The following is a 14979-nucleotide window of genomic DNA, read 5'->3' on the forward strand; positions in this document are numbered from 1 at the left end:
TTTATACATTGTAGCACATGGTACAAGAAGTAACATGGTAACATGGAACAAATATTGTATATAGCTGTAGCAAAGGATAAATCACTAGATAACAAAGACACTTATTCAAATAGTGAATTTGCTTTCTTTTGAGTTCTACCATATTCATTTTTTTTTTTGTTTTAGTACTTTTTACTACTCCCCCTCAAAAAAAAAAATAAATGAATTAGAAATCCAAAGTTGATCCTTAAAATCTGCATTTATAGGAGTAAATTGGATATCTGCACCTCGCTGTTTGAAGATCACAAATACAATACACACAATACTCAGCCAAACCATAACATACCAAAGACAAATTAACTGTGCTACAGACAAATTTATTACATAGAAAGGTCTGATAGACAGATCAATAGATTAGACAGATAACAATCTGCCATCATAGTATATTTCATACTGCATATCGCTACATGAAAGATATGCATCTTGAACCACTTGGATGTACTTCCTTTAATGACAAATACAACACATTTTATTCTGTGATCAGTCACAGGAGCAAATAAAACTTATGCTTTGCAATTTGGAGGGACAATCTACATGCACCCCTTAAGTCCGTCCAACACACAAAATCCAAGTACGTGTACCATATGCACTTGTATTATGCTGTGATATTCAGAGCTCCCCAAAGCACTCATTCAGATGCAATCCTGACTTAAACAATAAAGCAGGCGAAAGACCCACGACATATCTTTATAGGTCTTACTCTCTCAATGATGGGCCTGATTATTCCAGATCAAAATCCAAATCCACAGCAGTTTTATTTCTGGGTCCCAGCAGATGGCATCACACACTTGTTCACCTGTCTGTAACACTACAAGAAATGATCTTTTCAAGTCCTTGGTTGTTGTTCGCACCGCGTGAAACCACGACAGGTATCATGGACCGGTTGTACCCTTCGGAGAAATTGGATTTTGGCACTGCAGCCACTGACAGAAGTCCGCCATAGCTCTTAGCACCCAGGGGGAAATCAGATAATCAATACCAAGATTGTCTGTATCTTTTCTTCCTCCAGTCATTCATCCTTGCGCACATCATTGCCCACAACATCACTCACCGGACCACTTATTGTTCTTTTTCTTTCCCCCCCCCCCCCACCATCCCCATCCCCTACACACTTTTGTTATACAAAGCTCTCACGACATTCTTGTGTTACATTTTTGTTTGGACAGACTGAACAGTAAACATGCAGGGGGGACTTTAATGTTGTTTTTGCTTACATTATGTTGTATTCAGGGCCAGGGTAAAAGTGAGAGAAGGCGCTAGAGAGGAAGAGAAGGAGGGGGAGATGAGAAAGATGTGCATTTATCTTTTAGATGGGGGGGGGGGAGTCAGCTACAGAAAAAAAAAATCAATACTATTTCCATGGTTGTGCAGGACCACGGAAAGAATAGAGCTTCTTATTTGAATAGGGGGCAGGCATTAAGTGTTGAGACCCCCAGTGCACCAACATGTTTGTTCGCCTGTGGCTGAATCAGGGAGGATGCATGGTTGTGGCCTTGATGTACCTGATTTACAATAAGATAGCAAAGTGAGGATCAGAGGGGAGATGTAATCAAAGCAAAAGCTCTCACAGCCCAAATTGGACTATCAATTATGAGATGAATTAGGACACATTATTCCCGAATTTTGTCATACGATACCCCTCCATCAACAGACACCCCCCACCCCCCTTCATTCAAATGTGTGTTTGTGTGTGGGTGTGTGTGTGTGTGTGTGCTTCTTTTTGTGCTTCTGTGTTTTTATTATTTTACTTTTTTTTTCTTCTGAATATCCACTGTATTGAGTAGCTCACATCTCTACAAGCTTGTCTTTTATAAAGGCCTGTCTTTAATACCAATATCACAATGATTTTAAGCAAAAAGTTTTTTTTCAAATTGTTGTAGTAGCTACAAGAATGTGTGTGTGTGTGTGTGTGTGTGTGCACTTCTTTGTGTGCTTCTGTGTTTTTATTACTTTACTTTTCTTTCTACTGTATGTCCACTGTATTGAGTAGCTCATATCTCTACAAGCTTGTCTTTTATATTGGGCTTCTCTCTCTGTACCAATATCACAGTAAATGATTGTAAACAAATAGCTTTTTGCAATTGGTGTCTCTAAAAGAATTTGTGATATTGGAAATAAAGTTGTGTGAGACCTATATCTATATATATAATGGGAGTTAGACATGGTGTTTGAGAGAAAGTGAAATGGCAATTTTGAGGAGGACAGATCGAGAGAGCTACGGTGAGAGCGATGTGTGGTGTGAAACTACTGCAGTGGATAAAATAAAGACTTGAGATATGATGGAGATGTTTGGTCTGAAGGAATCAGTGGAACAGCTGGTATAAAGGGTGAATGGAGTTTGATGGTATGGGTATGTTTTGAGGAAGGATGAGGATGTCCTATTTAGAAGGAAACTCAAACCAAAAGAGCAATGTGGATTGAGTGAAAGCATCAACATTAGTAGAACACATCAGCGAAAGTTTGAGGAAAATCGAACAATCGATGTGCAAGTTATAAATTCTTAAAGTTTTGGTGTTAGAACCGCTGGATGAGGAAACTACTAGAGGTTATGATATATGTGTGGTCAACGATATTAGGAAAATATAAGGTGAATTCCACAAAAATTTATTTCTCATGAAAATTACACATTCCATCAACTTGATACTGACATACGTTAAGGGGAGCAATTATTCCCCCTGCTTTCTTGAAAAGAAGCTAGTAAAGTGCTCTTTCATTATGCTAAAAAAGTGAATTTTTGTGGAGTTTTCTTCATATTTTCTTTATATTGTTGTCCTCACATACATCATAACCTCTAGTAGTCTCCTCATCCAGCGGTTCCAATACCAAAACTTTAAAACTTCATAACTTTTGTATCGATTGTCCAATTTTCCTCAAACTTTCACTGATGTGTTCTACTAATGTTGCTGCTTTTACTCACTCCACATTGCTCTTTGGGTTTGGGTTCCCTTTAAAGGAAATTGCTAGTAAGAGTTTAAAGTGAATGAACCAGGAGAGCGAGGATGACCAAAGAAAATGTGGAAGGAGAGACAGGGAGAAGACGTGAGAGCTTTTGATGTGAGAGTTGTGAGGTAAATCTGGCCACTCCTGTTCTTGGGACAGACCTGGATTGAAACTGGTGTGGTGATGATGATGACGATGATTTAATGTACTGTTATCGATACAAATCATCAATACAAAACATTGGCAAAAGGGTTGCCAAATTCACAGTTGACATGCCTTTCACATCAATTTATCTTTATGTATCTCTGATGTCTAAGTTTGGAAACATTTTGAATCCCACAGCAAACAAGACATCTGACCCAGTTGGCATAAGTTTTCATCTCAACACTGCTTCTCTTTAAGTAGTACCATGCCTTCAGTTGCTTTGCTACGGTAGCATCCCACAAATTTTGTCTATATATGGCACTCTCCAAACAGAATGACTTCTGTTTATATGGTATTATTCCTTACCACTTATAATACCTCATAGGGATGATGGACAGACTCGGAATGCTGCTTTCAAAAAAAAATAATGCCTCCGGCACCACTTCGTGGCGGAGGCATGAAAAAAATGACTGCTAGTATGTTGGAGTTTAATTACTCAGCGCAATTCTCATCACAACGTACTGCAAGGACAACTGCAGAAAGTATACATTTATAATATCATGGAAACAAGGAGAGAGTGTTTGAAGATAAATGTAGGGCAATCAAACAGTGGGTATTACAGCTCAAGCACCATTTCAAACAGACAATGGAGACTCTATCGAAGATGATTTAAGGCCAAATTTCAAGAGCTACAAAAGACCAAATTCCAAGAACTACATGGCTTATTGAAGTCCCGAGTTTAATCATGCCAGGTTTTGACTTCAGTATGACTAAAAGTACTTCACTAGACACGACAATAATGATGAGGCTGAAATAATAATGTGAACAAGTAGTGTCATATACAAATGTGTGACATGGTGGCCACTTGTCTTCAATAATCTCGGATTATTTTCGTGATTGCGCTGTGGGTCCTCTTTAGTCAAGTGTAGCTACATTAATTGTAGGGTTTCTGAGTCGCAGGGAGTTGTGCAGGATGCAACATGCATGGGTGATCTTGATGACTCTGTCTGGAGTTTATGTGGGCAAAGTGATGAGAAGACAGCGAAACTGAGCTGCAAGAAGGCCAAAGGCATTCTCCACAGCTCTTCTGGATCTTGATAGTCTGTGGTTGTAGACTCTCTGTTGGTGAGTCACGTTGTGATCGAAGCAGCAGAGGCTTCATCAGCCAAGTCCTCCATCTAGGTAGCATTCCAGAGGCTGGTGATCATGGGGCAGAGGGTCTGCTTCTTCGCAGGCAGGTTCCGATTACATGTACCTGCGACAACTGCTGCCTTGAAAGGGCTTTTGTTGAACACACCAGCATCAAAGCCAAAGCCAGTCTGTCTACATACATGAATTCACAGTGAGCACCTTTGCCAGTAGTACAATGGAGTCGAATTCTTGGTACAATTGTAGAACAAGCTGCCAGTCTTTGAAGGCTTCTTCATGGTGACTGCCATCTGCAGTCCGACCTCTCCTGTCAGGCCTCCCTTTATCTGAATCTCTCTATTATCTGAACGCGATCTTGTCTTGATTTTTTTTTCCTTTTCCAATCTAATAATTACAGGGAAAAGAAGGAATTCCAAACTCAGACAAAATTCCTGCACAAACAAACATGAATTACATATTATTCCCAACATAACTAACATACATTCACAACAAAGTTTAATCTAAAATAAAATGCATTCAGACATTCACTACCCCAAATCACAGCAAGAACATGGACAGAAAACTTTTTATTATAAAATCACGGCACAGTACAGGCGATCGTTCATAGAGCAAATTATCAGAAAATTATGAACGCAGACCAGCTGACGAGGACGTGACATGTGCAGGCAAAATAGTTCATGTACATGTACATGTCCATGTACATGTAGTTATATCATTGGGTAGACAGCTGCGTGTATTAAACTTTGAGTCTCCCACATCCAGCCAAATCCCTTGATGAGCGCTGATCCCGACATGTCCGGATAGGAGAGTTGGACTGTACATGTAATGTATCGCACCAATATGAAAGTGAGGGAAGCTCCCCACTTTTTTTTTTCCATCTCTCTCAAGCATCTGTGCAACATGAAAACTTCATCAGAGAGCTCATCACTTATATGGCCCGGCACATTTGTGGGATAAACACAGAAGTGGTATTGTGGCAACTCTAAATCCAAACTGATGTGTCTTGAAAGCGTTGCCAGCGGCCAGGAACCTCAAGGTGATAGCCAGCTTCAAACCAGGTTCCAGCAACTTCCAAAAATTGGAATCTTGTCCAGTAATCCGTGGTGCAATTCATTAACAAATTTCACAAACGGCCTGTGGCTCCATCCGCATGAAATTAATTAATGTCAGAAACATCTTCGGAATGCAGTTCTTTTATCAGCTGTTCATATTTTCAAATACAGGAGCTGGCACTGGACCCAAGGTTTCACCCACACACTTCTTCTTCTCACTCTTGCAATAGCTTGCTTCCTCCTCAGTTCTTGTTCTTCCAATCATTCATGTCCTGCCACATGATCAATGAGTGTTTTCACGGAACCCGGATGCTCAAGATTTGCATTTTTTCGCTGCGGACTTAACCACCTAATTATCTTTGTCCATTCATAGTATTACAACAGTTATTGTAATTCTGACGGTAGCGATGTGTTCTGGACAGCAGGCTGTCTGAAATAATCAGGAACTGCTTTAGGAGGAACACTACAAAAAATCAAAGTAACAACAAATTTTACATATTACATGTACTTCACTGGTATAATCAGAACCAAAACCCATTTGATGAGGAAATATCTTACCTGAAACACTTCCACTGTTTCTAATTCATCATCTATTCACAAGGACTTATTTCCTTTTCACAGCAATTAGTTGGGTTAAACCAATCCCAGACAGGTTATACAAATTGTGCAGATAAAACATTCGCTGATTGGCAACAGCACAGTGCAGACTGTGATATTGAACATCATCAGCTTCTACTCATACAAGCATTTCATGTTGTGTTTAGGTGTTGAAGCATGTGTGCTCTGCTTGCCATGGATAGAGTATGATATACATATAATATCATCCACTGGTCGAAGCCCCACTGACAAGGCAAGAAAAACTTGTTTTCCAAACCTCTAGATAAAGTGGTGGCCATTGTACCACAATTAGACTCTTACTGTAAGTCTTACACGCATATTATAGTTTAGCAAATCACAAGGCAGATCATATTAGATGGTTAGAACACATACTACAGGTTTTCATGCAAAGTTGTAAGTTACACATCAAACCAAAAAAAAAAGCAAACAAAAATTCAAAATCTCTCAACTTCATGCAACAAGTTAAGTCATCATGGGCTAAATCAATATTAGCATAATTAATGCAAACTGTTTCACACTGCATTGTTTTTGGTGCTTTCACTTTGCATATCCGTCAATACACTACATAACATAATTGTAAGTGTAAATATAGATAGATTTGTCATTAATTACGGTCACTATTAGAGGTGATATGATAAGTATGTGGAAATCAACTAGCAGTTGGCGATGTACCAGCTTCATAAATGAGGCAACTATCTGATAGGTAGATCATATTGGGAACCTAGACAGAGACACAAATACAAGAATTCTTAGTGAATGAGCTTAATTGATATTTCCATTTACATTGATGAGACACTTATTCCTGACATGATGAAAGGGCAGACAATGGAACTACTGCCCCAAAATAACAGACTGTATCACGGGAACAAAAAATCTGTATGCATGTGCTGTATATCTATTCATTACAATCTCTTTTCTATTTAAAAACAAAACATACAAATAGCAATTTCATAGAATTATCCAAAAGTTTTGGGTGACATAATTTGCTCTGTCAGAGTAAATTTTCCCAAATTAAACAGTACTACATAAGTATACATCTTGACAGAGGTGTTGATTACAAACTTACAGAATGTAAACCTAATCTCCATTCTGCTTGTGGAAATTTTATGTTGATTGAAAATATCATCAATACGCAAAATCACTCAAACAAACAAGCAAAACAGCATGACTGACAGTAACTGACAGTCACAAATTGTTAGAAAGCATCAAATGAATGAGTTAAAACTTGTTACTTCTAGAGAAGAAAGGAGGCAATCATAGCTGTCAACACATCAGAATTGAGCTTTATCAAGTAGTTGCTGGTGTTGCTAAATTATTGTGCAGTCTTTTTGATTTACTCTGATTTTACTTGCCCTTTAAAAGAGTATCAAGGTTGGCAAGCTATTAGTCTCTCAACAAGGCACATTATGATATCTTCTGGGCAAGACATGTGGGCAATTCTGCTTGCTTTCAGCTCACATTGGCACAGAAATCATTCATCATTTGGGGTTTGGATTTTAATGGTATCACTTGGCTCGACGCATAACTGATATCAATGACTCGTATATAATATGACCCTACACACATAAAATGTAATGACCATCCTCACTGTGCGTCGCATTGTGATTAACTGTTCAAAGTTGTACTGTTGAATGGACTTGGGATGTGAGATACACAGCCTAACCTGTGCAAACCATGATATGTTGATTTTAATTGTTAGAAAAACATGCATGCGTGTGTAGCATGAATACAACATTTCATGTAAAATATGAGCTATAACCCAGCATTCACAATTTAGTAAACGTCACATGCACAATAAAAGCAAGATTACGGTATATTGTCAGTCGAATGAGAAATGTTAGCCTTGAAAGACAGAAGTAGAAGAGGTAACTCTGCACCGCAAACCAAGGAAATGATATATGGTTTGGCAAAGGTAAAATCAAGCAAAATTTACATTTTTACTCTGCATTGTGATGATTTCCCGCATTCCATTTCCATGGAGATAGGCAAGATTACCAGTGCAAAAGCAACACAGAAAGAACAAACAAATACAAACAACAGAGAAAAAAAAAATCATTTCAAAACGTGACATCATGATGCTGAAAAAATGCAACAGAAAACTTCAAAATATCCAGATGCTGAAACATATATATGAAGAAATTAAGTGTTTTTCGTATCAATTATGGAAATTCAGAGGAACACTGTTTTAAGCTTCATACACAAATTATACAAAGTGCTCATGTGTAAAGCAACATTCATTCCATTCGAGTTGCTACTGAGACTCGAACGTTTGTCAAAAACTAGGTCAGAGAACAGTAGCAGCAGAGAGCAACATAGATTAGCTTTTGATACCAAACAGGAAAATTGTCAAAGACAGTCATCAGGAGAATTCTTTAGGGTTGCAACACTTTTGGCACAATTCAACTGCAAGTAGAACATGCAAGTATGAGAACTCATTATGAACATCTAAGAAATTGAAACAGCATAATTTGTCACAGGATGTGGGGGAGGGGGAGAATTGTTTGCACAACTGGCTGCTTGTGAGTATCACACTCTTTCTGCAAAATTCCCTTACTTCTTTTATCATAATTGCGCTTGTCATCTTCGCACAAGAGACTGTGCTGTAAGACACAGAAGATGAATTGGACATTTGGATTGCTCAAACTGTTCTTTCCTGAGGATGGACATTAAGAATTTCCACAGAAGGAATGACAACAAAAGAACAAAATGTATGAAAGGAAAAAAAAAAGGTCCAGGGAAGTTACTATTCACCAGAAAACACAATGGATGGATGATACCCAAAATGGATGTATTTGCAAATGGAACATGAAAAGATATGTGACATACTCTAATCAGTGAAGAATCATCACCATGACCTGATAAGACTGCCAACATTTACAATTGTAATTGCATCTGATGATTACAACATTTAACAAATTGAAATTGAAAACATTTAAAAGTTAACATTAACAACATTGCCAACATTTAAGCCAAGGAAATGACTTAAATGACTTGAAAACTTCAGTTTTTTTTTGTGATGCAGGTTGCTATGGTGTTTGAAGGGTCCTGAAATGCTCCGAAAACGCTTAGTCTCCTGCATGCTTCACTGCATCTAAACTTTAAAGTAGCCTCTCTCTTGCAACCATGTTTACCTAGTTAAGAGCTTACGCACATTTCTGTCATACAATGTAGGTCTATAGCAATGAAATACAGTATGACAAAGTGTGTGTCATTGGGAAGATTGGAGTCAGGGAAATTCAAATGTGATAAAAAATATTCGCAAATCAATTGTGTGACAATTTTATCAGGCCTGTGTGGTGTCAAGTCACCAATGAAACCAAGCATGAATAGATATGTCTATTAAAATCATGACACCACAGTGGGTGTTAGTGCAAACTCCTGTACAGTCATTTCATTGAAGTGAAGAAGACAGCCAGGGTAATGATGGGAAACGATGCACAATCTTCAGACAAAAATGGGTGGATTCACAACTCTTACTACAGCAAGCTGTGGCAGGCCACATTAACTCATTGCTACCTGCTGCCTCAAACTCCCGCACTAATTCTGTAGGCATCAAATTTTGAGTGGTGTTAAGAAGTGCCATCAATTTACATTGCCTATTCAAACATTTCTGTCTGCCAAACGGAAGTTTCACAAGAGATTTGTTGAGTGGAAGTTTCATTTGACAAGTCTGTGGTTTAAGCAGCATTTTGCTGGGATTAAAAAAAAAAGTTTAATCTTGTGGTAAACTTTCCTACATGTACAATTGTATTATATGACCACAATGTCGATCTACATAACGTTCCATAGAATAAACTAGCTTGGCAGTACAGAGAGTGCTATTAAGAAAACTTGATTTTATTACGAGCACGTATTTTAGTATCTAATCACTTCAGACCCAATTTTACCAATTCAAAATTTTCTGGTGCTTTACACCCCATCCAATATATATAAAATTAACAAACAAATAATGCATTCAAGCAAGAACAAATTTCTTTCATTTGTTCTCGGCGCATCATCTCCTAATGAAAAATGTCCTGTATAACAGAAGAGAAAATGCTTGAAATCACACTGTAACACCAGAGGGTGTTCAACCCTGAATATGACAGCTTTCACCACTCTACAGACAATGACACTAAAAGTGTCTATGCAGAATAGAACATGTGCCCTGTTCCAGCTTGCTGTGTCGTAAGTATAGCAAGTTGTTCATCCACCAATTCACGAGGTGAACTGAGACATACATAAAGACTTCATCAATTCTCAAACAAGAGCCACAAGAGCATGAACACAAACATGTAATTTGGTTAAACTATGTCCAAAGAGTAAAGAGAAGTGCACTTTTATTTCTAAACTCTTCGTGTGCCACGTTTGGATGCCCGACTTGGTCAACAGCTTGCCACCTTTGCATATTTTGCTCAAACACACAACCAGAAACATATAAATCACCATATGCCAAGCAATGCTGCACAGTGGCACTGGTCCCACGGTACCTGACCAGTAAAAATCACTGTTGGACCAGTAACTTTTTTCAGGAATGGACCAGTAAAAAATGGAAAACTGGGTACCTACTGGTCTGACAGACAGGTCGGAGCAGTAGAAAAAAATGGGTTAGCGTGTAGTCCTGTGCCAAGGTACACTGATTTACTTTGTATCATAGGCAATTTCATTACTCTTATATAGAACTTGCAGTGCATGATGACCAAAAAGCAGTGTTCCATAGGGATTTTTCAAGTGAATATCTATTTCTGTCAAGGTTGTGTCTTCAAACCTCATGCATCCTAGACCTATTTTGTGTAATCTTGAAAAAGAATAATATCTTACAGTCTGTTTTGGGGTTGTTTTGAATATTGGCCATTTGCAAGAAAAACTGCCATAACTTCGTGATAAAATTTCCATCACAGCAAAGCTCACAATTTTCTATTATCCTCTGCTGTGCAGCATTTCCAGCATAAACTCTTGTAGAAAAAAGTTACATGGCTTTGAAAAACAAAAGGTTTTCCAATAACGCTCATGTGTTGCAGTCTCAGAATAATGTGGCACACAGGGGGTTTACACCGTAGCACACAAAGAGTTATAAAAAGAGAGCAAAGCGGCCACAAATAAACTTTCCAATATGTCAAAACATATCAATAGGAAACAGCGCCAACTACCCATGAACATGGGAATTCAAGCGCTTTGGCTTCAAAAAGAGACATAAAAGCGCGGAGGGAGTTTACGAAATTACCTCGCTGTCATCATGGGCTGCTTTGAGTCGAGCAAAGCTGTTTTCCTTGGAGTTTTCCAGCTGCTTCAAGCTGAGCTGACTGTCATCGAGGGCTTTGTGCAGTCTCTCAATTTCCTCATCACGCTCTGTGATCTCTGCCTGCAGGTTGCTTATCTCCTCCAATTTTTTCTGCGACGGACAAGAAGGGGCGCAGGGTAATCAAATCTTTAATTGCTCGTACATGAAGAATGGGACAACACAGGTCTCTAAATATCAGCAAAGTATAGGAACTGACAGCTATTTTTTTTTTTTTTTTTTAATGCAACACCTTCCCACCACATCGTGGTGCCAAAAGCAAAGTAAGCCATGTCACCACCCCAGTCACTGGAATCACTCTGCCTAGAATTCGTAGATCTTACCTCATTTAACATTACTCAGAATTTATGGCTCCGAGAAAATTGCGCAAAGTGTAAACCTATTGTTTCATACTCTCTGTCGTGTCTGCATTACAGCAGTTTGAGCGATCCAAAATCACAAACACTGCAAAGATACTACAATTTGTGCGTCCAACTCACCTTTGCTTGATCTGCATTGTTTTTGTACTTCAAGACCTCCATGCTCTTCAGGTCAATCTGTTTGTAGAGTCTTGTCATCTGGTCTTCTTTGTCCTCAATTTCTAACGGGTGGACAATAAATACATGCACACACAAAATGTTGAGCTTTAACTTAAAAGGAGAATCTCTATTGGGTAATACATGTATACTTAAGTTCCAAGAAAAATTCTGCTGGCACTGCATGAATATGAAGGAAATAGTGAAATTTTGAGGAGTTAACCTTGACCTTTGACCCATGACCCCCAATTCTCCTAGATAATCACTGCCAGTCGGTATGCGCATATGTATCAAGTTTCATGAAGACACCTTGAACCATTTGTGAGATATGGAGAGAAATATGAAATTTGAACATTCTTACTCGACCTTTGACCTTTGACCTCATGACCCAAATCTCTCTCTCGAAAATCTTTATTTGGTAGTACAGTACATGTATACACTAGGTTTCAAAAAAATACCCCAGGCATTGAATAGATATGGGGGAAATAGCGCAATTTTGAGCATTTGACCTTGACCTTTTGACCTCTAACCTTGACCACGGGCATGGGCACTCAAAAGTTGATAGGTACAACTTCACCCACTCATACATGTACATGCCAAGTTTCATTAGGATACTTAAAATTGATTTTTAGTTACGCTGTCCTCAAAATTGATTACGGACGGAAGGACACACGGAAGGACAGGACAGATGGATAGATGGAAGGACAGACGCACAACTCAAAAAACATACTGTAAAACATGATATATTCGCGGCGTGAATTTTTTGCGAATTGGAGCCGACGGTCGTTTTTGCGGTATGAAATTTTCGCGAACTGCCACTGGCATTCAATGCATATAGTGTAGACAAGAACTTTATTTTCATTTCGCGAATCTTTGCGCTTGCAAAATTTGCGAAATTGAAATGCACGCGAACATTCCTCGTTTTACAGTAATGCCTCTGGCGACACTTCGTGGCGGAGGCATAAAAATGGGAAGGATGTCTGCGTGTCCCTTCCATGAAATGCCACAAATCACAAATTACAGGTAAAAGCAACATCTCACAGAGAGACTGCAAGTACTACAGTGTATGTACACTGTAGGAGTATCCATTGCAAGTGTAAAACTAATAAATCGTGTGTTCTATTCCAGACAAGTGACTGATAAATGATTTTCTGTGTGGAATAAAGGGCAGACACTTTGTCAAAACAGCAGAAGTGTGAGAGTGTACATAAATCCACTATGTATGCAGGAGAAGTAATACTTTTATAACCACTATTCACGACTCCCTCAACAAATGTGCATCAGTCAGTTACTGCCACACTTTCTGCTCTGTTTGCTTCCTGAATCATTAGCAGAGATTGCGAATCACCAAACTGACGTGGTCTTTGCCCAGTGGGCAGTAATTTGGGAAAGGGTATGGTCACAGACCACTCTCTGGCAAGCTGAGTGACATTTGGGGACCTTTCAGATTACTACAAGACCATCTGCTCATCAAGCGTCATATGTGTGTAATCCAGCACATAACTGTAACTGAAACCAACGGGAATGTAAACGACACAATCCCTTCAAAGTGGGCAAAAGTTTTGAGACATTCGGATTCCATGCAAAACTATCATTAAAGGTTGCATGACTAATGGACACACTTGAAATGTCTTGGTGAATTTTTATCTTGATGCGCTTGAAATCTTTTTTCTTTTTTTTTTTCTTTTTTCAAGATAGGACTCATTTCATCTCATGGCAACTTTTCAAACCAGTGGTAAAGGGTTGGATTAGAGGTCCTTCTGCCTCAGTGATGCAAGAAGTTGTGGGACATTTCATAGTTCTACAAGGCTCTTGCCTCTGCCTTCATACATTGTAAAAGCCATTGTCGATGCAACAACAAAAAACAACAGAAACAACTGCAGCTGACTCAGACTGCAAAAACAAACTACTTTTTGTGCGCTTCATTAGCTCGCAAGTGTTGCTGACAAGGTCAGGAAGAAATTATGTGACAACTTCTGACATGTATCACGCTATATCACCATTACATGGCTTTGGTTTTTTTGTGTGGAAAAACACACGTCAAGGAGAGGGGAGAGCTCAGCATGTACAGGAATCGTAAGGGAGAGAGTCTAGATTTTGCCAGCAAGAGGGAATCGAGACAGACAAGGTCAGTTAAAACGTGAGGACGAGAGCTGAAACGACCTTTAATCAAACTTACAAGTGTAACATTGAAAATGCACAATACGTTTCAAAGAGACATTGATCGATAACAGTGATGACAGTTTGTGCGATCAAATCTTCAGCATTCTTCCTCTGTCATATACAGTAAAAAAACACCTGTAAAGGATGCACTTTGTCAACACCAGCTGTCTTCATGCGTACAATGCATGACATCAATGTAATCCCAATATCATTATCTTCACTAAAAAAAAAAAGAAAGGACCAATTGAAGCATGCATTTTATCCCAATATCACAGGAAATGATGAATAATCAAACCCAACAATGATCTCAAAATCCACATGAAATCTTTGCAACATTCTATACAAACACACATTAAAAAAAAAAAAAAAAAAAAAAAAAAAAATCAGACGTTCATACTCAATATCAGCCCATATCAGCACTGCACTGACAGGATTTACGTACATTACGCATGGCAACGACTGCCCATTTATAAAGGTGTATCCATAACTCTCAATATTTGCTGGGATTTAAAAAAAAAAGAAGAAAAAAAGTGCTACATACGTACAATGGACATGGAACTTTCAGGCAGTTTTGCATCACATTTACCTGCTTGTGCTCCAGACAGTTTGTCTGTTAGACTCATAATGTCTTCCTTGGCCTGTAACAGGGCTTTCTCCAGTTTTTTCTTGCTCCTGGTGTCATTTAAAAAAAAGGGGGGGAGGAGGGAAGACACATGAAAACAGGAAATAAGAGAAGAAAGGACAGCAGACAGACAGAAATAGAGACAAGTCAAAAAGTACAAAAGTACAGATTGATCAAATCCCCAGTACTCAAGAAAACATTTCTTTGCAAGTTGATGGCTTCACTTCAAGGGATTTTCATTTAAGGACACTTCAAGGGATTTTCATTTAAGGACACTTCGAGGGATTTACATTGAAGGACACTTCAAGGGATTTTCATTGAAGAACACTTCACACAAGGAGATAATAATGGGATACCTTACAAAGAATCTGCTGAAGGATGCAAAAAATACCCTTAAAAAAAAAAGAAAAGAAAATGCACATAAAATTGTATACATGTACATATTTAATAGATTAATCT

The 14979-nt window shown here is 38.6% G+C and overlaps 1 protein-coding gene across 1 annotated transcript in view; it reads right to left on the reverse strand.

The window, feature by feature from the left end:
- The window catches only part of LOC140237414 (uncharacterized), a 144561-nt gene that overhangs the window by 117054 nt on the left and 12528 nt on the right, over positions 1–14979 (reverse strand). Inside the window, exons 6-9 of the mRNA XM_072317334.1 lie at positions 14485–14570; positions 11700–11800; positions 11146–11313; positions 7876–7884 (exon numbers count right to left, since the gene is read on the reverse strand). Of these exons, the coding sequence (XP_072173435.1) occupies positions 7876–7884; positions 11146–11313; positions 11700–11800; positions 14485–14570 (364 nt within the window). The remainder of the gene's footprint in view (positions 1–7875; positions 7885–11145; positions 11314–11699; positions 11801–14484; positions 14571–14979) is intronic.

The sequence above is a fragment of the Diadema setosum genome, chromosome 14 (genome assembly GCF_964275005.1).
Source record: "Diadema setosum chromosome 14, eeDiaSeto1, whole genome shotgun sequence".
NCBI classification, from domain to species: Eukaryota; Metazoa; Echinodermata; class Echinoidea; order Diadematoida; family Diadematidae; genus Diadema; species Diadema setosum.